Genomic DNA, 24,800 nt, shown 5'->3' with positions numbered 1-24,800 from the left:
CGGGGCGTGGGGCTCCGAAGTGATGGGTGTCAGAGGCACCGGCCCAGGTGATTTCTGAAGTTTAGGGGACACCCTGGGGTTCCGGTGGACAGGGCCCCGGTGACAAAGAAGCTGGCGGTAAGCCAGAGCCAGGGTTCAGATTTGTGCCCTTGTCTGCGCTCCCCTCAGTGGTGACAGCGGAAGTAAGTGCCCAGAGCAAATGCCTGGCCTCGCCGGTCCCCTGGCACGCTGCGTCTCAGTTGGCTTTCCTTCGCGTCACCTCTTGACCTCTAAAATGTGGGTCGACCCTGTGGCCCACTTCAACACGGGGCTTTAAAGAATGAAATAGTAACAGCTGCATGTATGTGGGGCTTACTGTGCGCCAGAGACTCCTCGGGACCCCGGCAGCCCATTTCACAGATGAAGAAACTGAAGCATTGAGCACGGAAGGCCGAGCCCTGGAAGCGGGAGGCCGGGAGCTGCCCCAGCTCTGAGACCCGCGCTTTCACCCCGCCAGACACGTTGTCTTGAGAGGCACAGGGACCTGCTAGGTGAGGCGGAAGCAGCGAGTAAGGGTCCTTGTCACAGCGGGGCGGCCACAGAGAAAGACAGCGTGGGGGAGGGGGCCTGGTGACGGGATCGGTTTCGGGGCCAGAACAGTAGTGAACAGGCCACGCCCGGAAGGAGAGGCCTTCCGAGGGGTGCTGGCGGGACCCTCTGTGGGGGAAGCTGGCTCCTGCCAGTTTCCAGACAGTGCAGTGGGGAGGGGGCTTCCGCTGTGTCTTCCCCTCTTGCTGGCATGTCCCTTCCCTGTCCTCCCACAATTAAAGACCAAGAGGAACTGTCTCGACAGATCTGCTCTGTATTCAAACGGCATCGCTGCCCTCGGCCCCGCCGTACCTGGATCCTGGGGCTCAGATCTCCACAGCGGGGTCAGTGAAGCCTTTCTTCCCCTCGTTCACCAGCACAGGCTTCTCTGTCCGCGTGTGCCACACCAGGATCTGCGTGTCCGAGACAGGAAACATGGCACCGGCTCCTGACCTCTCCCTGCCACCTCCTGCTCCCACCCACCTCTGCGAGTATTTCTCCTGCCCTGTCCCTCTGCCCTTGTTCCAGCAAGATTTTCCTCCATTGTTCTTTGTTCTACCTACCCCCTCACTCTTGCTGTTTGGACATAGGATGCAAAGCAGCTGTCGGAAACAGACAGTGTACAGCAACAGTAAAATAGACAAGTAAATCCACATTCCACTTGCTGCTCATTGTCGCCTGTGTTTCTTTCTTTTTTTTAAAATATGTTTTTATTGGACTTCTGGTCAGGATGGCGAGTAGGTAAATGCGGTACTGTGTCCTCCCACAACCACATCAAAGTTACAGCTAAACTACTGAACAACCATCATTCAAAACCGCCTGACATCGAGCTGAATGGAGGTCCTCCAACTACGGAATTAAAGCAGCAGCCACATCGAGACTGGTAGGAGGGGCGGAGGGGACGGGCTGGTCCCATACCCACACGTGGTGGATAAAAATTAGGAGGACACCTCAGCTGAGAAGGTCCTCCCTGAGGACTGAGGGGTCCCCGTCCCACACCAGGTGCCCCGCTCAGGGTTCCAGTGCCAGGAAGAGAATCCCCATCACTTCTGGCAGGAAAAACCAGCGGGAACTGAGGCTCAGGGAGGCTGAGGGTGCTGGAGCCCCAGGCAGCTCCTCTTAAAGGGCCCGCGCATGGACTTATCGGACTCTCTCCCTCTAAGCTTGGAGGGGAGGCAGCTCGAGGGGCACCAGAGACGTACAGCGAAGAACTGAACTGTTTGGCACTGGAGCGAGGGCTGGAGAGGGGGCTTTCTCAGGGACAAACGTGCTGTCAGAGGCCTTTGTTCCTTTGGTGAGCCCTTCCCTGCAGTGGCAGATGCTGTCATATCTGGGACTCCAGCAACCTGGCTCACACTGGTTGCCCCACCCTGGTGATTCCCTGAGGCCCCGCCCCACCCAACTTTTAGGCCCACCCAAGCTGTTGCCAGTTGCTTTACCATAAGATTGGCCCCTCTCGGATCCTGCTTCAGGTTTTTCCTAAATTCTTTCAAACAAGCAGCATCTGGTCTCAGCTAGCCCCATACCTCTCGTTAAGTAATACAAACACAGGGAGGCAGCCAAAATGAGGAGACAAAGAAACAGGTCCCAAATGAAAGAACAGAAAAAAATCTCTAGGAAAAGAACTAAGCGAAATGGAGATAAGCAACCTAACAGATGCTGAGTTCAAAATACTGCTTATGAGGATGCTCAGTGAACTTAGTGAGAACCTCAGCGAACTTAGTGAGGGCCTCAAGAGCATAAAAAAGGACCAGTAAGAAATGAAGGATGCACAGTCAGAAATGAGGGAGGCACTAACTGAAATAAAGTATAATTTACAGAGATTCAATAGTAGAGTAGGTAAAGCCAAGAACCAAACCATCGATTTGGAATGTAAGTAAGCAAAAAAAAAAAAAAAAAAAAAAAAAAACAAACCCAATCAGAACAGCAAAAAGAAAAAAGAATCCAAAAAAAATGAAGATAGTGTAAGGAGCCTCTGGGACAACTGCAAGCGTGTCAACATTGGCATCTTGGCGGTGCCAGAAGGGGAAGAGAGAGAACAAGAAATAAAAAATTTATTTGAAACAATAATGGCAGAAAACTTCCCTAACTTGGTGAAGGAAACAGACATACAAGTCCAGGAAGCACAGAGAGTCCCAAACAAGATGAACCCCAAGAGGCCCACACCAAGACACATCATCATCAAAATGCAAAAGGTTCAAGACAGAGAGAGAATCTTAAAAGCAGCAAGAGAAAAACAGTTAGTTACCTACAAGGCAGTTCCCATAAGACTGTCAGCTGATTTCTCAAAAGAAACTTTGCAGGCCAGAAGGGAGTGGCAAGAAATATTCAGAGTGATGAAAAGCAAGAACCTACAACCAAGATTACGCTATCCTGCAAAGATGTCATTTAGAATCTATGGCCATATAAAGAGTTTCCCAGACAAGGAAAAGCTAAAGGAATAAACCATTATTATATGAAATGTTGAAGGGTCTTTTTGAAGAAAAAGATAAAATATATGAACAAACAAAATGGCAATGAATACATAGCTATCGACAATGGAATCTACAAACAAAATGAACAGGCAGAACAGAAACATTCTCATAGATACAGAGAACATTTTTTTGGTTGCCAGTTGGGAGAGGGGTTGGGGGAATGGGTGAAAAAGGTGAAGAGATTAAGAAGAACAAATTCATTGCTAGACCGACAAACCTCAAAGAGAAGGGGGTGGGGGGTGGGAAGAAATAAACCAAAGAACTTATATGCATAACCAATGGACACAGACAACAGTGTGGGAAAAGGCGGGAGGAGAGGGTCAATGGGGGGAAAATGAGGAACATCTGTAATACATTCAACAATAAAGATTAAAAATAATATGTTTTTATTGATTTTAGAGAGAGAGAGGAAGGGAGAGGGAGAGGAAGAAAGAGAGAAACATCTATTGGCTGCCTCCCGCACGTACCCTGACCGGGGATCAAGCCTGAAACCTGGGCATGTGCCCTGACCGGGAATCAAACCAGTGGCCTTTCAGTGCACGGGATGGCACTCAACCCACTGAGCCACAGTGGCAGGTCTCCCTGCATTTCTCAATGGGTCTCTAGAGAGGGAGAAGATTGTTCAGGAGCCTTCAGCTCAGCCAGGTGACAGCCCAGGCCCTAGCTGAAGAAGTTCAAACTAGGAAGTGTGTGTGTATGTGCATGCGTTTGTCCCGGTGTGCACATATGTACTTGTATTTGCAGGGAGGTCATAGAGCCCAGCTCTTCTGAGGTAAGGGAGGGGACAGTCCTCGGCTCTGCCTCACTGATCACCACCTTCCCCATTTCCCTGCTTGACTTTAGTGCGGCTGCCAGACAGGCGACAACAGGCCTTCCTGGCTGGGTGTTCCCGGAGGGCGTGGCTCTAGGCTGGTTCTTTCCAAGGCTGTATTGAGGCCTTTATTTCCTGCTCCCTGGTCTGTAGGGAGCGTTGGGTGTGCTTGGAAACACTTACATTACAACTGTTAGTTCTGCTGAGGGCCTTACCTTGGTGCAGTTGGCAGCCTTGGGCTCCAGGTCATTGAGGGTGACAAGTTCTCGAAGGAGGCTGCTTTCCTGGTAGCCTCCCTTCACACCACGCAGCTTGAAGTAGGCCTGGCTTCGCTGCAGAATGAGCCGCAGGTTGACCGCAAATCCAGCCATGTCTATTGCAAACGGTCGGTGGGGGTCAAACACTGTCTTCCAGCCGACCACCTTCCCTGCTCCGTTGACCCGTGGGGCCTCGTACCGAAGGCCACCGACGAAGGCGACAGGCCACACGGACACCCTCCTGGTGCTGCGCATCTACAAGGGGGACCCAGAGTCAGGACACTGGGACTGCTGATCGGGAGTGATGCCTTGTCCCCACAGAAGCTGAACACAGTTTATCTAGGCTCATAGGCCACAGGAAGCCATGTAGGGGCCTCGGGCTATGCCTGTCTCCAGATGTGTGCCTATGGTGGGCATCTACGGTGGAACTTGGCCTCTGCAACCAGCCGGCTGGTCTTCCCTCCTCTCCATGTGCCCTGCAGCCACTTTCTGGATGAAAAACCTCTGTCTTCCCAATTTAGAGTCTGACACGACCCTCCCTCTCCCCCAAACGGCATGACTCACAGACCCAAGGACACGGAAACTGGTCCACACCTCATTCAGAAGAGATCTGGTGTTCAGGGTGGTAGGCCTGGACCACACGTCACTCAGACAAGGCCCCGAGGCAGGACTGTGGTCCGGCAGCTCCAAGCACTCCATGCCCTTTAACCAGAGGGGCTGCTGCGGCTCCAGCCAGGCTTCCCATCCCTTCTCTGGTTCCCTGCAGACTGCACTAACTCCAGCCTGGCGCCCCTCGGTGACAGTGTCCCATGTGTCCCTACCCAAAGGGCCCCTGCCTCCGAAAGAGCGTCATTTCCCACACTCCCGCCCCTTCCCTGCCTTCTGCTCCGTCCATGTCCATACCTCCTCAAAGAGCTCCAAACTGTAGGTGTTGTCATCGTCAGCGAAGTAGACCACGCCAGGCTGGCTGGAGTTGCGGGGGAAGGTCTCTCGCAGCCAGCGCAGGGCCAGATTGCGCTGCATAGTGCCCCGCGGGATGCGTGGGTCGCGGGCGTCTCCCCGCAGCTTGTAGTTGCGGGGCGTCTCCACGTGCAGATGTGTGTAGTTGAGGCCGGTGTCGCGCAGCAGGCGCGCGGTCAGCGGCGTGCGGCGCGGTGCGTCCTCCACCACCAGCCAGTGCAGGTTGGGCACGTGCAGCAGCGTGTTGGCCAGGCGTGTCAGCTCCGCCTTCTGCACCGGGCGGCTGTAGGTGGGCGTCACCACGTGGATGGTGGGCAGCGTGTCGGACCAGGGCGGGGGCCGCGTGTACACGTACTCGGTGCGCACCACCTCCACGATGTCACGGTCGGACATGCAGTACTCCCTGGGGTCCATGCCAGGTGGTGCGGAGCGCCGGGGGTCACTGCCATCATCTGTGGGGGTGGGAGACAGGCAGTGTGGGGACGAAAGCGGGCTCTGGCCTCAGGTACTGAGCAGGATGCCGCCCACCCTGCCCAAACCTGCTCCCCGCTGGTTCTCAGGAATGGCATCAGATCCCCGCCTGGGGCTCTGTCTGCTGGAGCTGACAGGGCTGGCAGCACCCTGGAATTCTTGGGCGCCTTGCTAGTTCTGACTCCCCAGCAGAAGACACCTCTGCCGCCTTCTCCTCTTGACAGCTCTGCAGCTATCTGAATGCCGCTGGCAGATTCCAGGGCTGCATCTTCAGGTCCTAGCCAGCTGGATTTCATGACAAAGTGTCTGACCCTCACCATCCCAGTGCCCTCATCCAGCCAGAGCTGAGTGCGCTACCCCCCAGGGCTGGGGTTGCAGAGCACCCTGCACTGCCACCCTGTGGTGTGCACTCTGCAATGCCAAGAGCAGGGTTAGTGCTTTCGTGGGGAAGCACACTGTGGACCCTCAAGGGTGTGAGGTTCGTGCACCCTGATTTTTCACACCCTCTAGTCTAATAGGGCCTCTTCCCTCCTGGCCTTTTGCAGTCTATTCTTCGAATATCTGTGCAGAATTTAATATTTAACTACTACATTTTATTCCAGGATTTTGCCCATAGTTTTCAAGAAAATTTTGAATCCTGAACCTGCCCTTTCTGATTTTAGATGTTCCTACATTTGGCATACACAAAAGGGTGGGTGGAGACCTGTTTTAGCTCTCTGCTGGTTTGATGTCAATCTCCTAATCTTCACTTTCTGGAAACACTCATTTGACCATCTGGACGACTAACTGCACCACTGACCCTAACTTTCCCAGCATCCAGCTAACGTTCACCCATATCTTCGCAAGGACACTGTGTGGCACATGCAGAGGCCCCTTCCTTCACGACGGCAGCCTGCTCCAAACGCCCACGTTTTCCCTTACACCCTGGACCTTTTCTCTCTAGTGAAACTAGTCATCCACCACGAGGAGACATCAGGGCCTTGGCAATCATGTTCTGAACTAGCCCATTTCCTCCGCGCGCTGTCTTTCACTTGAGCGACACATCGAGTGGCTGCCACCCACACGACCCAACCAGGGCCAGGGACAAACTGCAACCGAGGTACGTGCCCCTAGCGGGAAGCGAACCCGGGTCTCTCCTGACCACAGGCGGACGCTCTAACCGCTGAGCCAAACCGGCCAGGGCAATGTCTTTCACTTGAGCAACTGTGTGGCCCTCACGCTCTCCTACCATCTCAGCAGGAGGAGCGAATGGTCACGGGACAGACCTAAGAATCTTCACGCCTGGGTACAGGTGCTGCCCAGTTCTGTCACTTAGTTTCTGGTTTCTCAATTTAGGCAACTACGACGTGGAGCTCACCAGAGCACCTACTTTACTGACTTAGGATCTGGGTTAAGGAGCCAATGCGCGTGAAGGTCCCAGAACACCACGAGGCACTGACTGTCACTTCCTCAGGTAGAGAAGGAGGACAGTGGCCAGCCCCACTTCCTCGTGGCTTATGCAACTATGGAAAGGATGCAACGAGCAGTCACACAGAAGGGCGAAGTGTGGTCCCGGGGAGGACCCTGTGTCACCGCCTGTTGCTTCCCCTCCTCAGCGGGGAGCCCGCTCTGCAGACTGTGGGTACAGTGCCACAGGTCTGAGCGCAGGGCTGGGAGACGAGCACAGACACAGTTGCTCAAAGGTTACTTTACGGAGGAGTTTTGGGTCAAACTGAAAAGAGAACACGTTTACGGAAAGAGGGGTGAGTGACTGGGATTCTAACCAAGCTACATAAGGACTGATTGATCTGTCATCAGTAAAGTTTTGGAAGCCAAGCACTGAGAAAAGATTTAGACCCATTTCCCGCATTTTTCTGCCACTCAAATCCTCCCAAACAGGTGGGTCTATGCCTGTGGAAAGCCTTCCATGCATCAGACGCGGCCACAGCCTGAGCTCCAGCCCTTCCCCCTGGCTTCACAGTTTCTGCAACCTTGGAGGGATAAAGGCCTCCCTGGGGCCCTAACGTTATTTCACTGCAACTTTCATTCAGTCCCTCTTGGCATGCTCTGGGTAGACAGGAGGCCAAATCTTCATCTTCAGGCATGAGGTCAGTGCTGATCAAACAGCCAGACACCTCTGGCCCCAGAGCTCTGCCAAGAATGGAAGCCACAGGATGTCATGTCCCTTAACAGGGCAGTCTTAACCCCACTGCCAAGATGCTGTTGCAGAAGAGCAACCGTTCTAAAGTGACAGGCACCAAAGAGAGACGCTGGAGTTGGGAGGAGAGAATAACTGTCAGGGGGACAAGCTCTAAGGGCCCAGCATCTGGCAGCAGGACGTTACTGATACTCAGCTCGGCCCTCCCTCGTGGAAGCTGCGGTGACCACGGGCCTGGGCAGGGCCAGACGTATAACTGTGGAGCAGCCCGTTTCACACTGTGATTCTTGCCTAGAGCCTGCATCCCGGTCACTTGGGGTCACAGCTACGTTTGGACTCCCAGGCCCTACCCTAGGCCCTCGTCGTCCCTCTCGCTGAGATGAGCCTGGATGCCTTCAGGTTTTGTCTTGCGCCCTATGTCTTACTGCGCACATTTCCGTGGGAGAACGGCTGCCTAGAGTATTGAGTCTGTGGGTGCGTGGAGTGCAGAGGGGAGAAGAGTGTGACTAAAGACTAAGACATGAGGGGCAGTCAGATGTGGGGCACATGGACAGTTTGGGGGTAGGAATCCCTAGTGTCAGAGGGAAAGGTAGCCTGGTGGAGGGGGAAGCTCAGGCAGGACTCAGAGCCCAGTTCTCCCACAAGTGCCTCATGGAACATTTCCTCCAGTTAGGCCTATTTTCAGTAGGTCAGATGAGGTCAGGGCTGCCTAAATGATACCGCTGTATTTAACCTAGTTATTAATAACAGGAAATGAAAAAAGGGAAGGCCAGAAATTATAGGCACATCATTTGGACAGGTTCGTTTTTACACTTCCCAGGGGTCCAGCAAAGGGAAGATAGATGCATGCCCAATAAAGTTGGGGGGACTAACAAAGGTGCTTGCTGTCAGTGACACCTGGGAACAGAGGTCACTGGTCAGAATGGGTGTGGCCACGGCAAGCTCAGGAAGACTTGGGATACTTAATTCCCTGAACAAGGAAGCTTTCTCTCTTGGTTTTCTCCTATGCTTTTGGGACTGTTGTTGTAGGGGGCACATTCTCTTGGCTCCCCTGCGTTTGCCCACATGACACACAATGGACTAATGGACTGTAACTAGCCTAATGCTGAACTGGACCCAGCTGCCGCATGGAACGGAAACTCTGGACACCGGCTTTGCTTCTAGCTCTGCTGAAGCCCCAACTGCACTTCTAGGACTGGATTAAGAGAAAAGAGATTTTGGAAACCCAGGGATGTAATTCCATGCAAATTAAAATCATTCACCCTCCTGTGTGAGTCTCAGAACATTCTTTTTCTCAAGACATTGTAAGGACTCCACCCCAGCACTGAGTGGGGAATGGGATGCCCCACTTCCACTGATAACAGAGCGGTGACCCAGATGGGACTCCGAAGGAAGATGAAAGCGTGGAAGCCGTCCCTCTTCTCCCTTCTACTCTCAGCCTCCAAACCAGTACTCGGAAGGTGAAACAGCAGAAGAAAGAAAAGCTGACTGGGACCCTGCATGCCTGAAGCTGTTCCAGCCTGCACCTGGCCAGCACTGGGAAGGACAAAAACCTGAACCAGATAGCGGTGAGATGAAACCTCCCCTACCTAAGCTGGGGTTCCCCTCCCGCCCCTTGTCCAGGTCCATTTCCTTAACTCAGCCCTACACTGCTTGTGGCACTGCTGGCTCCGGTGTGCTCAGCACTGCTTAGCAGCCCAGGTGCACAACATCCGACAGCATGGGCTGGGAGGAGATGGCCATAGGAGATGCCTTTGCAGGTCGCTCCAGAGCGATCACTTGCTACTGAGCCTTGGGTCTCAGGGGGTAAGGGGGCTCAAGGGTGGCTCCCAGCCAAAAAAAAAACAAACAAAAAACCCAGCTTGTTTAAGCGCTGGGAGGGGCCAGCAACCCTCAAGCCCCTAGTCAGGGGCTTAGGCTGTGACTCGAAGCTGCGCAGTTTGAGGCACAAACCTCACTGCCTCATTCACCTCTCCATCCCTGAGGCTGCACACCTGACTGCCTCTGGGCCACACCATGCCATGTGGGCCCTCAGACTCTTGCTTCCCTTTGCTTCTACCTTGCAGCATGCCTGCGGGGGAGGGCAGTGGCACAGAAAGCCTGGACACAAAGAAGGCAATGGTATTAAACTGCTGCAAATCATTTCGACCTGACGCTTTTTGCTAATACTAAGGTTTTTTTGCAACACAACTATTATGTTTTAATTTATACAAACGTTGCTGTTGTCATTTAATGGTCTTCCATAGGTATAGCTAATAGCAAATATATATGTGCTCAGAGAAGTGAAAGGTTTTTGTTACCTAATCTTAGAAACTGACTGGAAACAGAATTTAAACCCAGGACCCAGGGTATTAAATTCTATCCAAACTAATAGAGAATGCTCACTTTTTTCTTAAGGAAAGCCGTCTCACACTACCAAGCTTCTTAGGAGCTATTAGAAATATAACAAACAGTAACAGATTTCTAACTCAACTATTAGAGTCAAGTTAAAAGGCCAGACTTTGTCTACCCATGACAGTAAAGGGTACATGCCTCCAGTAAGGTCAGAGGCCATCAGAGTCACCTGTGTGAAATTAAATAAACCCAATTAAATGGTGCCTGATCAACCTGGGCAAAATTGTATAATCATTTCAGGAAGGTCTCAGCCCCTGGTGCAGGAGGAGTGAGACATGAATCACTGGATGCAGAAACTGGCAGTGGGAGTCAAGTGAAAATCCTAGGTTCTGGCAACATGAGAGGAAATTTAGGAAAAATTGGGGATGCTTATATCTTTCCTAAGCTATTGATTCTCCCTTGCAGAGGACAGAAAGGAGAATTCTTTGGTTTTCTCTCCGTGAAATAAACAGTGACACAGTCTCCATTTCTTGAGAGTACAACACCTACTCTGGCATGGAATTTTATTCTGGGTTTGTCAAATAAAAGAGTGTCTGCCTCTGAAATGCTAATATCTGGTCTCCAAGGACTCTTATCTGAACCATCTGTCTGAACACAGAGTCTGAGAAACAGATCTTATCTGAACCTAAGCTATCTAAACCAATCAGTTTAATTCAATTCACCTGTGAGTTACTGACTCAGTGAGTTTTGCTGTATACCTGTCTCCATGGAAATATGTCTTTTCAGGGGTCAGTGTGTTTGCCAGTAAAGAAGCCTATGTTTCTAAGAGTTATGGAATGTGTTTGCCAATCAAGGGAATGCTAATTATTCATTTTTAACTTATTTTCTTCCTACCTGATCCCTCCAGAATTTGGCAATTCTTAATAAGTGAGTCATGGAAATACAATTCTTTGTATACATCCAGTAAGATCAGTTCCAAATGATGTGGTCTTATTAACCAAGACTGACTAGAATGCCATATTTAAGAGAGACATGCCTGGATTCTGGATTCAGCAGAGGCCTTAAGGAATTGAGATTGACTCTCAAAACTAATTGAAGCCAATCAAAAGCCATTTTCAGAAACAGCCTGATACCTTGTTTGGTTCATGGTTCATGACAGTCTTTCCAGGGAAGGAACAAAGGTTGTTTTCCTGGAAGATGGCAAGAAGGAATCTCAAGACACCTTTGGGGATCTCAAGAACTTGAAGAATACACCCAACATGCAGGTATTACAGGCAAAGCCAAATGGCAACTGTGTGGCTTGGTATCTGTGCCCTGAAGAGCTTACAAAAGCTCAATCTGAAGATTCCTTGTGAGATTCCAGCAAAGCAAATTTGAAAAAGCCTGTGTGATTGATCCGATCAATTGCTATTCTTATTGTTTTATGCAAATAATCAGGCCAAACAAAAACTGGACTTGATGAGTCTCTTTGAAAATGAGAGCAATCTTAGAGAGAAAAACTGTATTTCAATGAAAATCACCATGTCCAATTATGGATATTGGGCTTCAGTACAGTTAACTGTCTCCAAATTTTGTTTTTAAGGCTGTGTCTGTGTACACCATATAGGCCTCAGCACCTGGTGACATCACCAGAGATGTTCTAACTACAGACAGTCTCTCAAACTGTCACTATATGATTTTATTCCAGCAGAAGACTTATCTTCTGGCTTATGATGTGCTGTATACATTAACCTTGTGTTTGGTATTCTTCTATTTTTATAAAATGTGGGCCTATACCCATATTTACCTGATTTCTTGTTACAGATATTTTACCTTTTTACCCCATTGGCACCCCCCCCCTCCACCCCGTCCCCGGCTTAGTTGTCCATGTCCATTGGTCATGCATACATGCATATAAGTTCTGTGGTTTATCTCTTCCCACCCTCCCACCCCCCCATCCCCTCTTCTGAGGGATGTCAGTCTGTGCCCTATTTCCATGTGTCTGGGTTTACTGTATTCCTCAGACTGTTATGTTCATTATATTCCGTATATAAGTGAGATCATGTGGTGTTACCTGATTTCTTGCTCATACAGTGTCGACCTCACTATGGAAGTCATCTGCACCACTGTGCCCTGAAATGAGACTCAGTGGTTTGAACTTATGGTTGAGTCTGTGAAACATGGACAGTCTAGCAGCTTCACTTGAAACTGCTTTTCCTTTTCTTCCCAAATGACTCAGACAGAAAAGGCCACAGTTTCTCATGAGGGAAATCTCAGACTGTTTCCCTTAGCTTAGTCCGAGTGAAGTGTAATGAACAGAGAGCTTTAGGCAGGTATGATACACATGCCTCCAGGTAAGTTACTCCTCCAGAGGAATCTGGGACATTATAAGTTAATCTTTCCCCTCATCACATGGGCTTTTACCTCTCACGAGACTTTTAGTTACTATAAGTCTCCTCAGTTTTGAATTGTGCCTTTTAAACTTTCTTGTTAAGTTTGTCATTTTTAGAATAAAATGAGGACACCAGCTTGTCCAACACGTCGTCCTCCTGGACATTGCCTAGCTCACCTCTCAGGGACACCAGACTGACCCAGACTTTGCAGAATCCTTCTTCCCTGCGTAAAAACCACCCTTTCCCTCTCGCTCCCTCCTTCCTCTGCCAGGTTGGGAGAATCTCTGAGCCTCGGGATAGGCAGGTCTACACCCTTCTGTCGGCTGGAAGCGGTTACAAGAAGATAGAGACCTTTGTCCATTTTCTCCTTTGTAAGAATACAAAGAGGTTCTTTTTTTTCTCAGTGGGAAATGAGTGTTGCAATTAACCTAGTTATTAATAACAGAAAAAGAACAAAAGGAAGGCCAGAAATTATAGGCAGTCATTTGGACAGGTTCACCAGGAAGTTTCACCTTTACACTCCCCAGGAGTCCAGCAAAGGGAAGATAGATGCATGCCCAATAAAGTTGGGGGGACTAACAAAGGTGCTTGCTGTGACACCTGGGAACAGAGGTCACTGGTCAGAATGGGTGTGGCCACTGCAAGCTCAAGAAGACTTGGGATACTTAATTCCCTGAACAAGGAAGCTTTCTCTCTTGGTTTTCTCTTATGCTTTTGGGACTGTTGTTGTAGGGGGCACATTCTCTTGGCTCCCCTGCATTCCCCCACATGGTCTGCAGCCATGTGAACCCCACGCACAATGGACTAATGAACTGTAGCTAACCTAATGCTGAACTGGACCTGGCTGCCACGTGGAACAGAAACTCTGGACACTGGCTTTGCTTCTAGCTCTGCTGAAGCCCAGCTGCACCTCTTCCAGGACTGGATAAGGGAAACGGGACTTTGGAAGGTTAGGGATTTAACTCTATACAAATAAAAACCACTCATCTCCTGTGTGAGTCTCAGAAAATTATTTTTCTTGAGATATTTTAAGAACTGCACCCCCAGCACTCAGTGGGAAAAGGGAAAAGGAATACCCCACTTCCCCACTTCCACCAACAGCATAACCAGGAAAAGAGGGGTGAATAACATAGTCTCCTTGAAAGATTTTAAAACACAGACCAAGGATCCTCTTCAGCCACCCTTCCCCACTGCTGCTGGGTGCTCCCAGTCCTTGCTGTCCTGGAACTGGATGCAGAGCTGTGTGTGTGCGTGTGTATGCGCGCGCGTGCGTGCATGTACGTGTACGTGTGCGCGTGTGCGTGTGTGTACACGCGTCAGCATTCATCAGATTCCCAAAGGGGCCCAGACACCTCAAAGGGTCAGGTCACTGGCCTGGATCATACTTATGGCCACTCCCAGCTCCCTGGCAAATGAAAGTAACAACTCCATCAGCACTGGCTCCGTTCGCTCTCTTACTGACCCTGCCTGGGGTGGGGCTCACCCTTGTGCGCTGTGAGCAACGGTGCGATGGTGCTCTGGTGCCACACGGTGACCAGCAGCGTCCAGGGCAGCACGATGAGGACGATTGCAAGGACGTCCCGTCTTTTCGGCATCTCCAAGGCTGGCTGGGCCCACAGCTCCTCATTACCTGAGCCGCGGCAAGGTCAGGAGAGGGACGGTGCCAGGGCGGCGGCAGCAGTGATGAGCACAGGGGAGAAAAGAACAGGAATGGGCCGAACAGGCCAGACACCGGCGCAGCAGAGAAGCCGAATGCTGGCCAGCAGGTCTTACCAGCGCTCACAACCCACCCATTGCGGAAGCAGGTTTGCAGCGTCCAGCCCGACCGGAGCTTCAGAAGCGGCGGCTGCTCCCAGGTGGTTTCTGCTCAGTCAGGGACCCTGCGAAGTGCACCCCTGCAAAAGAGAACGGAAGAGGATGGCCAGAGACCTGGGTGGGGGTGGGGGTCTTCCTGAGGACCTCTCCGCCTGCCTGCCTTGGTGAAGTGGACCTCTGCGTAGAGGTCAAGGGCACAGACTTCAGACACACCTGTCTTGGTTTAAACTTCGCCAGGTCACAGCAACAATCCATGCCACAGTTTTCTCATCTATGACATGGGGTGACATCAGTACCCACTTCACAAGGCGGTTCTGAGAATTAAATTAGTCAGTGCCCATAACGCCCTGCTGCATCCACACCAAACGCTCAAGATTGTGCTGCCCACGTGTTTGGGCCCAGATGACGTTCTTCATAGCCTGGATAAAGGGGTCAGCACTGGGGTGTGATGAAGCAGAGCGACCTCCTGCCACACCCCGAGCCCCAGGCCCATACCCCCACTCCGAGACTACCGATGGGGCGTCCGAGGGCTGGTCAAAGCCCCAGTTTGGCTGGCTGATCTTAGACCACAGCTGATGGAAGACAGGGGAGCGTCTACAAGGCCTGGCGGGGAGACTTCCTCTGGGCTCCAGTGCCTCCCAGCGGAGCCTCTCTGAAGCCCTCTCTCTTGGGGAGGGGTCTAGGCTCCGGATGGAGGCAGCAGCGGGGCGAGCCCGCAGGTCAGTGTGCACAGGTGGCTGCCACGCTCGCTGAGCTGCCCGCACTTCTTCCCTGGGCAGCCTTGGCCACGCCCTCTCCCCTGGTGCTTGCCCAACCTCCTCTCCTCTGCCGGCTGCTGTTAGTAACAATAGCTGCTAGGTAGCAATTATGGTATCTAAAGGTGACGCTCAACACTTCATGTTCGGTATCACAACCACCCCGGGTGGTACGCGCTGCCCTTATCACTATTTCAAGTGGAAATTCATCAGTGGTTTGCCCAAGGTCGCGCCAGGACATGGTGGAGCCAGACATACACCCAGGCCTGTGCTGCAATCAGGTGCATGGGAAGGGGGTTTCCAGGTCCCGGGGCTCCCAAACCTGGTCAGGCACGGGTGAGCATGGATGCACACACCCTGGCCTAGAGCCACCCTCCTCCTGGAAGCCACCTCTGCTGCTGCCCCAGCACCTTCCTGGGGAAAGGTGGGGACAAGCTGCAAGGCGGCCATGGAGACAGTTCTGTCCCATTTTGTCTTTCTGGTCAAGACATCTATGAAAGGAAAGGGAGGGGGAGAGGGAGGACAACTCTAAAAATAAACTTAGCAATAAACCCAGTTGTGCATTAATTACTCTGGAAACCATTACGGCTTGAAAATCCCATAACTTTAATGGAGGCTATTATAAGCATAGTAGCAAAATCGTGGAGCTAATTACCAGGTGGTTATTAAGCAGAACAGGAGAGCCCCCAGTTTTAGAGCGAGCCAGCTGGCCAGCAGGGGTGGATTTGTGGGAACTGGGGCCTGGGCCTGGACCGGGTAGGGCTCAGGGGGAGCCTAGGGCTGTGGGGGTCCTGGGAGGGCATGAGCTGGGCAGGGAGGAGGGCCTGGGGAGGGGGCCTGGGGCAGGGGCAGGGGGACCTGTGGGAGGGTCTGGGGCAGGGGAGAGGCTGCAAGGGTGCCTAGCTCACTACAGCCTTCTTCTGCCTGGGCCTCGGAGGAGGGGCCACAGCTTGTCTGTGGTCATAGGCTCAGCCCTGCATCTGCATCTGCAGCAGACCCCGGAATCGCCCTGGGCCTTTCGTGGAAGCAGGCAGAATAATCAACACCAAGTCAAGGGAAGGGCTTGGCCACACCCAGACACCAGGAGGAGGCAGGGGCAGGGCAGCGAGAATGAGATGCTCAAGGGGTCAGGTGGAGGCAGCCAGGTGGGGCTGAGGCAAACTGCAGGCAGAGTGAGGCTGGGAGTCCAGGGCCAATGCCTAGCGGTGGGGACGTGGGGAGGAAGCGTCAGTGTCTGGTCGGCACCCCACTGTGCATAGGGATCCCCTGCTTGCCCTCCTTGGCCTGTAACTTCATCTTTAAAATGTGGAGGCTGGATTGGAAAAGTTCGAATGAATTTTCAGCTCTGCCATTATAGCGACCGTTAGGGCTCCATGAGGATGAAGAAATGTTCTGTGTGAGAAAAGTGGGGTCAGGTGGGCATTCAAGGCCAAAACCAAGGCAAGACGCTGAATGACCGCTTCCCATGGGACTGGGTCACAGTTTGAGGGATTACCCAGGGAGACTGGCCGCACCTGGAAAGACCTATTTGTGGAAACCTAAGGGTTTTAGAGGTCATGAGTTGTGCACATGAACTAGCAAGTACCTGGACCCAGACAGGAAGGCTCTGATGTGTCCACGACGGGACAGGGCTAGTCAGGCCGTCCGGAGAGGCTGGGCCTGGGGAGGCAGGGCTGGCTGTGAGGCTGGCTTCAAGGCTGGGCAATTCCAAATGCATGGAAAGGCTTTCTACTGAGTCTGCAGGCATTCAGATGGACCACTCATCAATGCCCCTGGGTCCTGAAGGGACGGTTTATTTTATTTCATTCAACAAATGATGATTCAGCATCTGCAGTGGGCAGTGGGCAGGCGCTGTGTCAGATTCCATGGGCAGTGCAGCACCTGGGAGTGGGCAGGGCTTCCTTCCAGCACTTCCGAGCGGGCGGGAGGGAGGGGCTTACACAGCTCAGGCTGATGTGTGATGAGGACCTAATGTTGCAGGGATTGTGTGTGTGTGTGTGTGTGTGTGTGTATGTGTGTGTGTGATGAAGTCAGTTACAAACAAGCTCAGAAACCATCCAAGATACTTGTCTCTGACAGATGATAAAGCTGTGTTACTAAATAAGGTTGGGAATAGTAGTCAGTTGGTTAGCCAAAGGAGTCTGTTGAAGTGGAGAATCCATCGCCTGGCCAGTGTGGCTCGGTGGTTGAGAGTCGACCCATGCACCAAGAGGTCGCTGGTTCGATTCCCTGTCAGCACACATGCCCAGGTTGTGGGCCCGATCCCCAGTGGGGGCATGCAGGAGGCGGCCAATCGATGTTCTCTCTCATTGATGTTTCTATCTCTCTCTCCCTCTCCCTTTCTCTCTCTCTAAAAAACGATAAAGAAAAAAAAAAGGAGAATCCTTCAAAATGAAACTTACATGTGATGCAAGTTTCAGCCTCAGCAACCTTACGAGGCAGGTGTTGGGTAGATGTTTCCCTGTTGCTGCACAACACGAGGTCCCTTTCCCGGGGTCCGGACCATGCACCGCTGGCTACCGCTCAGCACTTGCCTTTCTCCACTGGGCCTTGGCGTCAGCTGGGGGAGTCCTGCTTGGTGTTTCTGGCATCCCCCCACCACAGGGAACCAGCATTATGGACCCTGAACTCTTGCCCCTCGTGGGACGCAGCGGCAGGAGCAGAAGCGCCCCCCAGGGGGAGAGCAGCATTGCGCCTGCGCTTGCCGGCTAAGGCGGACAACAGCCGATGTGCTCCGCAGATCGGGGTGAGGAGAGGATGGTTAGAGTTCCTGCTGCACCTCTGAAGAGGAAAGCCAGCCTCTGTCCCCTGAGAGCCCGAGTCCCCCGTGGGCCGGACGACACAGATGCAGGAGCCTCCTCACGGAGGGGCGCAGCCAGCTCAGGAGGGGTGAGCATGGGTGCGGGTTGGGGCAGGCACCAGCCTTCTGGGCATGGGCGCAGGGAGGTGGCAACAGGAGGAAGAAAGAGGGGAACATTTAAAAGAAAATGGGGGATGGACGCTAGACTAGGTTCCGGCTCCAGCTCCAGACAGATCCCCCATGAAAGGGAGGCTCAGATTTGTCCCAAAAATCTGCAGGAACTCCTAAACAGATCAAGGGATTAGTATCGATTCTTCTGCCTCTGCTCAGGAAAAGCCCAGTGCCACAGCTAATCAGCTGCTGGTCCCGTCAATTCATACTTCATTAACCCAGCCCTGTCCTCTGCAGCCTTGGCCACGCTACTCCACCCCAGCTGGCCCGGCTTCCAGCCACCCGCTCTCGCTGGGCGTGCAAGGCCTCTGTCCACTCACCATGCCAGCCTCCTGCTCCTCCTCCCCGGGCCCCATCGCCTGGAGGGGAGGGAGAAAGGGGACAGGCATCCAACTGCTCATTCTACTCAAAGTGAAGTGAGGTCTTCGTGGGATGCTCAGTTGGAATTGCAAGCCTTCTCAGTGACATCCCTGTGCTGGGCCAGCAGAATTCATTTTTTTCATAAAGCCTGGTCCTTTGATCTTCACAATAGCCCTGTGAGGCAAGCAGGGAGGTCTTTTTTTCGTGAGGAGCCGAGGCTGCGAAGGCCTGCGTGGTCAGTTCGAGGCCCTGGAGGTGATGGCTGCCAGAGCTGCTGGAGCTCCGGCCTTTGGACTCTGAACTGGTGCTCCACCCCCCCCCCACCCCGTCCCTGGGGCCTCCCAGCAGAGCCAGCACGCAGCCTCCGGTGCCCTCAGGGGAGCCTCTGGGGCCGCTGCTCTGCCTGCAGCTGTTCAGCCCAGCGCTCCAGGGAGGGTCCTGCCTTCAGGGTGGAGCACCAAGAAGGGGAGGGCGGCCAGGCCCTCGCAGGTCTGTGTCCTGCCTCTGGGCCTGGCTGCTGCCGGCTCTCACTCCTGGACACTTCTGCCAGCACGGGCGTCAGCAGCGTGGGCTCCAGACCTCGCACCACCTTGTCCCTTCTCACCGGGAAAACCGCGCCAAGGGCTCGGGCAGAGGAAGTGTTAGTTCAGCAGGCCTGGTGCAAAGCACATATTTATGCTTTGATTTTCTTCCAGCCCAAGTGTCAGAAGATGCAATTCATTGTTTGTTTGCTTTAGGTTGTTGCTTTGTTTTTCTCTTTCTTTTTTTTTTTGAGATGTAGCTTTTGGATTAGATCTGATTCCGAGTCAGGAAAAGGGAAAACGAGGTTTGGTTCCACGTGGCGCTGTGCAGGTGCGAGCCATCCCGGTTCGCTGCCGCAGTTCAGAGTGAGAGGCTGGCCCAGCCGGCTTTACTGAAGCTCCAAGTCAAGCAGCTCAGTCTCAGGCAGAAGGGCGTCCACTCCCCACAAGTGTCCATACAGGAGGCCCTTAGAGCAAAAATCAGGTGCTTCGTTTTGTGGGGACATCATGCTGCCACTCTCGGCTGGGGCCTGAGCACACACACGGCCCAGGCCCTCCAGCGTGGGGAGGGGTGGGGCAGTCTCCAGGGAGACAGCTCGCTGGAGGACACAGGCCTGGAGGAGAACTGTGGACAGTCAGACAAAGGTCCCCAGGTCTGTGGAGTACCCCTGTGGGAGCCACTCTGCGGCGGGTCCCGGGGAGGTGACTGCGCAGTACTGGGTGAGGGAACATGCTAACCACCCAGAGGAAGTGGACAGTCCCAATCAGATGGACAGAGAGCGGTGTATGGCCGTTCAGTGACGGCCATGACTGGCTCTGGAGCGTGTGGGGCTGGGAAGCGGTCCCTGCAGACCCCTGCAGCCCTGCAGCTGGGTTGGAGCAGGGGACAGGTTTGGTCTGGGAAAGCATCACCTCCCCACATCCTTCCCTCCCTCCTCTGATTGCACCTGCCCCAGGCCCACTCCAGAGGCCACACCAGCTTTGTGAAGAGTGTCACTGCTCCCCAGACAAGTGCATTCGTTTTCTACTGCTGTCTAACAAGTCATTACCTGCTTAGCAGCTTAAAGACATCTATTTCTTATCTTCTGAGGGTCAGGAGCCCAGGCACAGCCAGCAGGGGCCGCTGCTCAGGGTCTCAAGGCTGCACCTTGTTGGCTGGGCTGCACTCTCTGCCTGGGGAGGAGGCTGCTTCCCTGCCGGCTCAGGGGTTGGAGGGATCCACTACCTGGTCATCACAGGACCGAGGGCCGCCCTCAGCTCTAGAGGCTGCTTGCAGTTCCTGCCGCATGGGTTTCTCCAACGTGGCCACTTTTCATCCAGCCAGCAAGGAGGGAATCTATAGTAAGTCAGCTAGCAAGATGGAGCCCTACACACACAATGTAATCGTGGGGGTGACGGCCCACCCCTCTGCCGCGTTCTACCGGTTAGTCTAGTCACAGGTGCCATCCACAGGGACTGCAAGGGACACCATCACACAAAGACAAGGGCAGCAGGAGTCAGGAACCGTGGGGGACCTCTTAGAGCCTGTCCACACACCAAAAAGGCCAGGTCGCCTCCTACCTCTCAGCTCCTGTCTGGTCCCACAGCTTCTGAGGGTGACGGCAGAACCTAACCGGTCACAGCCTTGCTACGGGCCTCCCACCATCTCTTGCTCTCCTCTGCCTGAAAGAGGGGTACACGGAGAGTCTGGGCCCGAAGTCACACCGCCTCGGACACCACACCACAGCCTCTCCTGTGCCGTGTGACTTGGGCAAGGCAACCTCTCTGGGCCTTGGTTTCCCCATCTGTAAAATGGGGATAGAAACAGTGCTTTCCCCATTAGGACTTTAGGGTGATCAGAAAAATATAAACTACCTGGCATATTATCGATGCCAACACACAGAAGCTACTGTAACTATCGACCTGGCCAGGGCCTGGCCAGTCCCTCCAGCAGGGCTCCTGGCTGGACGCCGCAGACCCTGAAAGCCCCACTATCCCCAAGGGGGGCAGTGAGGAAGAGTGGCGGTCTACTCAGAAGGGACACCTCCTTGTCTCAAGGGTTCACGGTGGTTGTAGTCGGCGTGAGGCCTTTTGATTTATCTTGGCCCCAGTGTCTCCATGTCCCGCGTGGAGCTGTTACGCCTTGTTTGTTGTCTGGCACAGTCCATGGTGACCTTAGATTCAACACGACCAGGTCCAGCCGTCATGTTTCTCCCCAGGGCACGCCCCATCAGGCTTCATTTTTTTTTTAACATATTTTTTCTTTATTGATTTTAGAGAGAGAGGAAGGGAGAGGGAGAGAGAGATAGAAACATCCATGAGACAGAACATTGATTGGCCGCCTCCTGCATGCTCCCTGATGGGGATCGGGCCCACAACCTGGGCATGTGCCCTGCCTGGGAATTAAACCGGCGACCTCCGGGTGCATGGGTCGAGGCTCAACCACTGAGCCACACTGGCCGGCCGAGGCTTCTTTTTTTTCTGTCATCTGTCTTGGCAGCAACACGAAACCCCAGGGCTGGCCTCAACCCCTCCTCCTCCCATCACAGCTCCCGTGGCCTGCTCTGTCTTCAGGCCTTGGGGTGACTGCCTCCCCTGCGGACCCAGGTCTGAACTGTGCTTCATAGTCTCCCACTGTAATCTTTCTTCAGTCCACCCCTGCCTGACCCACCCTCCTGACTTGCTCATGCTCAAAACCTTCTGCATCTCCCCCTGACTGCAACTTACTTAGCGTGGCATTCAAGGCTCTTTGCCCCGTTGATCTAACTGCCTCAGCTCCTACTTCCTCGCTTCCCTCCGTCAGTGAGCCTCTGACCGCTGCAGGCCAGCACAGGCCTTCTCTGTGCATCTGTGACCACTCTGGAAGCCCCACACTTGCTTGGTCCATCCAGATGGTAATTCCTTATTCCTAGGGAGCAAGGCTGTAGGCCAGGCCCAGGGGAAGAGCCTCAGTTTAGAGTCAAGATGCCCAAAAAGCAAGCCAGCACCCCCCTTTACTTCCCTCCAGCTGCACCCTAGCTTCTTCACCTTGGCCTCTGACCCCTGCTGCTCCTCTGCCAGACCTTTACCCTCGCCAGCGTGGGGACCTGTGCCCTGTGCACCTGGGCCTGCTGGCTGTCAAAGGCCTTGCCCTGGAGAAATCTGAGTGCCTGCTTGGCGCATGCGCCCTCTGCCCTCTCAGAGCCACGTGACTCGGAAGGCACAGCCTTCCGAGGTGAGCGAGGCGCCCTTAGTTTTACGCAGGACGATGGCTGTGGCCGAGGCTTCCCTTCTGACGACTCTTAGAGGTCGACTCAGCAAACCACAGAGCCTCATGCCGAGTGACTTCACAGGGCAGCAGCTCACTTCTTCCCTCGTGTGCACGCACATGTGTGCTCATGGCCAGCACCTCGTCTGAATAAGCACACGTGTATTCACGGGCACAGGGATGCATGTCCTCGGCTGAGTTTGGTTATTATTTCTGAGCATTGTTGGAGACTCTTGTGATTGGGTCTCTGTTCAAATGAGATCTCAGATCCTAGAACATAAATGTGAAGAGGCCAATTCACTTTTTCTGAGACGTGGGGGTTGGGGCAACCTCCCCCCAGAACGACTGCTAACACAGCTGATCCTCGGTAGATTCACGACGTCCCACGTGGTTTCACCTCCTTTAATCACTAAACCTTGTCATTACAAAGCTTTATTCTTGTTTTACAGGTGAAGAAACTGAGACATGAGGGGGTTCAGTCCCGGGTGTCTCGGGTCCAGTCAGACAGTGGCCTGGTAACACCCCTGGTCTCTGCTCCTTGGGTAGCAGGGGTCCTGACAGCACGGCCGTCACTTCCCTTGGCCCGAGCTCCCCACTGGCTCTCTCCCGGGGCCCTCTCCGCCTCGGTGCTGGGCTCCGTGCAGACACGAGTCCCTTCTAGCCCGAGCTCCCCACTGGCTCTCTCGTGCAGACACGAGTCCCTTCTAGCCTGGGTGCTGGCACCAGGCGTCTGCCCTGGACAAGTCTGAGTGTCCAGTCTGTGCTGAAGCTGCCCCCTGGCCTTGTTCTTTAGAATGGGCGTGGCCACACAATTTGTTATCTAAGCTACAGCCTCTGAGAGTGTGCGGAGCTGATGAAGCGACAGCAGGAGTGAACACATCCGCACCAGGCAAGGTCAGGGACTGGTGTGGGTGAGCGGGCAGTGTTCTCTAACCAGAGCCCTCTGCCACCCTCTGTGTGGCACCGGCTGTGGGAGCAAGTGCCACGTGCAGACTAGTTCTCCCCGCTGCCTACTCTCAGGTTTGGTCCCAGCCCCTGCATGAAGGCTGTGCGGCCGCCGCTGTGAGCAAGCCCAGAGGGCTGCGGTGCCGTGCGTTATGGAGCCTGGGAGCAAAGGGGCTCTCCCTACTGCTGCGAGGAGCGCCTCCCCACACCTCTGCCTGCGCCGCCTGGCCTCACCCCTGCAGACAGGCTGAGGAGAACTGGCAGTGCACCTGCCACGGCACAGGCCACACCAGGCCACGGCCCGGCCCTGGATTCCGCCTGCGGCGAGGGCAAACGCTCTCGAACACACCAGCCTTTCCTGCCCAGTGCTCAGCTTGCTGGTGCCCTGCAAGGGCTGCGGGCCGCTCAGGATATCTGCGGGTGGAGCTCCACCTCCAAGTGGCAAAGGCCCGTGAGCACAGGCCCCCACAGACAGCTGCCCAAGCAGGGGTGAAGGGGCAGGAGGGGAGGGCTCAGCAGATTCCAATACAAGATGAACAGCTGGGGTCAGACAAGCAAAGCAACAGCCGCTAGTGGAATAGTAGCATCAGGAGGCACAGGAGTGGGGTGCTCCTTTTCTGCAGGGGTGGTGCGCGGACTGCAGCGCCCTAGTATCCTGGGCCCTGGGAACAGGGAGAGGTACAGCCTCGTCTTGTCAATCCTCATCTACAGAGGAGGCCCAGAGAGGGCGCTGGGTGCCCAGTGCTGGTCACGGTGTGGGGCCTGGCACGGGTCATGCTGTCTGCAGACCCACTCCACCCTGGCAGGTCAGAGGGCAAGGCATGTGGTCTTGGCAAGGCCAGGGGACCAGTCCAAGAAGGCCAGGTAACCTGGGGGTTCTGGCCCTAGCCCTAAGGGTCTGCAGCGTGGGCGGGCGGGGACAGCCGTGCGGAGCCTCTTAGGCCCTCAGGCTGGCACTCTGGTGCCCAGGAGGAAGGGAGTGTGAGCAGCCAATGGGAGTTTGTCCCCACACGCTATCCTTCCACTCTCCTGTCGTCCGAGCTGCTCAGTGCCTCAGCCTCCCTTGGTGTCTGTGGCTCTGGGTGAGGGTGCTGACTGGGTGGGGCTCTCCTGGGCTCTGTGCCCCTCCTGGAAGCTGCCCTAGCTGTGGTCCCCCCCAGGCCTGATTGTTCAGGGGCCCCACACAGCCCGCGTCCAACCCTGCAACCCGCGGTGCACTAGCTGCTGCCCCTTTCAGTCCCCAGCTTCCTGGCCGGGGCTCCCCTGGGGGCACCTGGCCTGACTTGCTCCTGGAGCCCACACAGGGTCCCGGGCCTGGCACAGAGCACGCGCTGCACCAACATTTCTGTGACTCAGTTTCCTTCTGTAACTCTCACCGGCTATTTTGGGGATCAAATGAGGGAACCCATGGGAAACATCTAGCATGAGGCCTGGCACACATTAGCACTGAAAACGCTCGCTGATGTAAAGTGGAATAGTTGTTACAACAACCAGCCCCTGGTTTCACAATTCAGCTGATCCAAGCGCCTGGAGGAGGAGGAGAGAGAAAAGGGCACCTTCCGCTCCTTTCTATGGGCCAGCACTCACGGGCCTTTGTGGCACTTTTTCTAGCAGATTCCTCTCGAGGGCAAGGCCACGCCAAGACCGGACTCCCTGGGAAGCAGGCCCGCTGGCGTGGAGCAGTGTGGGACGCTGGGCGTGTGCAGTGGCCGAAGCACCCGAGAAGGGAGATGGGCCGCGCCCTGGAGACGGGACTCTGGCCCGCTCGTGCTGCCCTGCCGGGGTCTGCAGGCCCAGCTGTGCCCTCTGCCTGGCACTTCCACT

General features: G+C 54.2%; 1 protein-coding gene across 2 annotated transcripts in view; it reads right to left on the bottom strand.

Moving 5' to 3' along the window:
- B3GAT1 (beta-1,3-glucuronyltransferase 1) overlaps positions 1 to 24,800 on the bottom strand; it is a 35,070-nt gene that overhangs the window by 2,247 nt on the left and 8,023 nt on the right. Inside the window, exons 2-6 of one of the 2 annotated variants that reach the window (XM_036276677.1) lie at positions 14,174 to 14,278; positions 13,867 to 14,013; positions 5,013 to 5,521; positions 4,068 to 4,364; positions 880 to 980 (exon numbers count right to left, since the gene is read on the bottom strand). In XM_036276677.1, the coding sequence (XP_036132570.1) occupies positions 894 to 980; positions 4,068 to 4,364; positions 5,013 to 5,521; positions 13,867 to 14,013; positions 14,174 to 14,177 (1,044 nt within the window). In that variant the 5' untranslated portion in view covers positions 14,178 to 14,278 and the 3' untranslated portion in view covers positions 880 to 893. Of the gene's footprint in view, positions 1 to 879; positions 981 to 4,067; positions 4,365 to 5,012; positions 5,522 to 13,866; positions 14,014 to 14,156; positions 14,279 to 24,800 lie in introns of those variants that run through there. The other variant, XM_036276678.1, reaches the window with a different exon arrangement.

The sequence above is a fragment of the Molossus molossus genome, unplaced genomic scaffold (genome assembly GCF_014108415.1).
Source record: "Molossus molossus isolate mMolMol1 unplaced genomic scaffold, mMolMol1.p scaffold_m16_p_22, whole genome shotgun sequence".
Taxonomy (NCBI): domain Eukaryota; kingdom Metazoa; phylum Chordata; class Mammalia; order Chiroptera; family Molossidae; genus Molossus; species Molossus molossus.
This window is presented reverse-complemented; position numbering and strand designations above follow the sequence as displayed.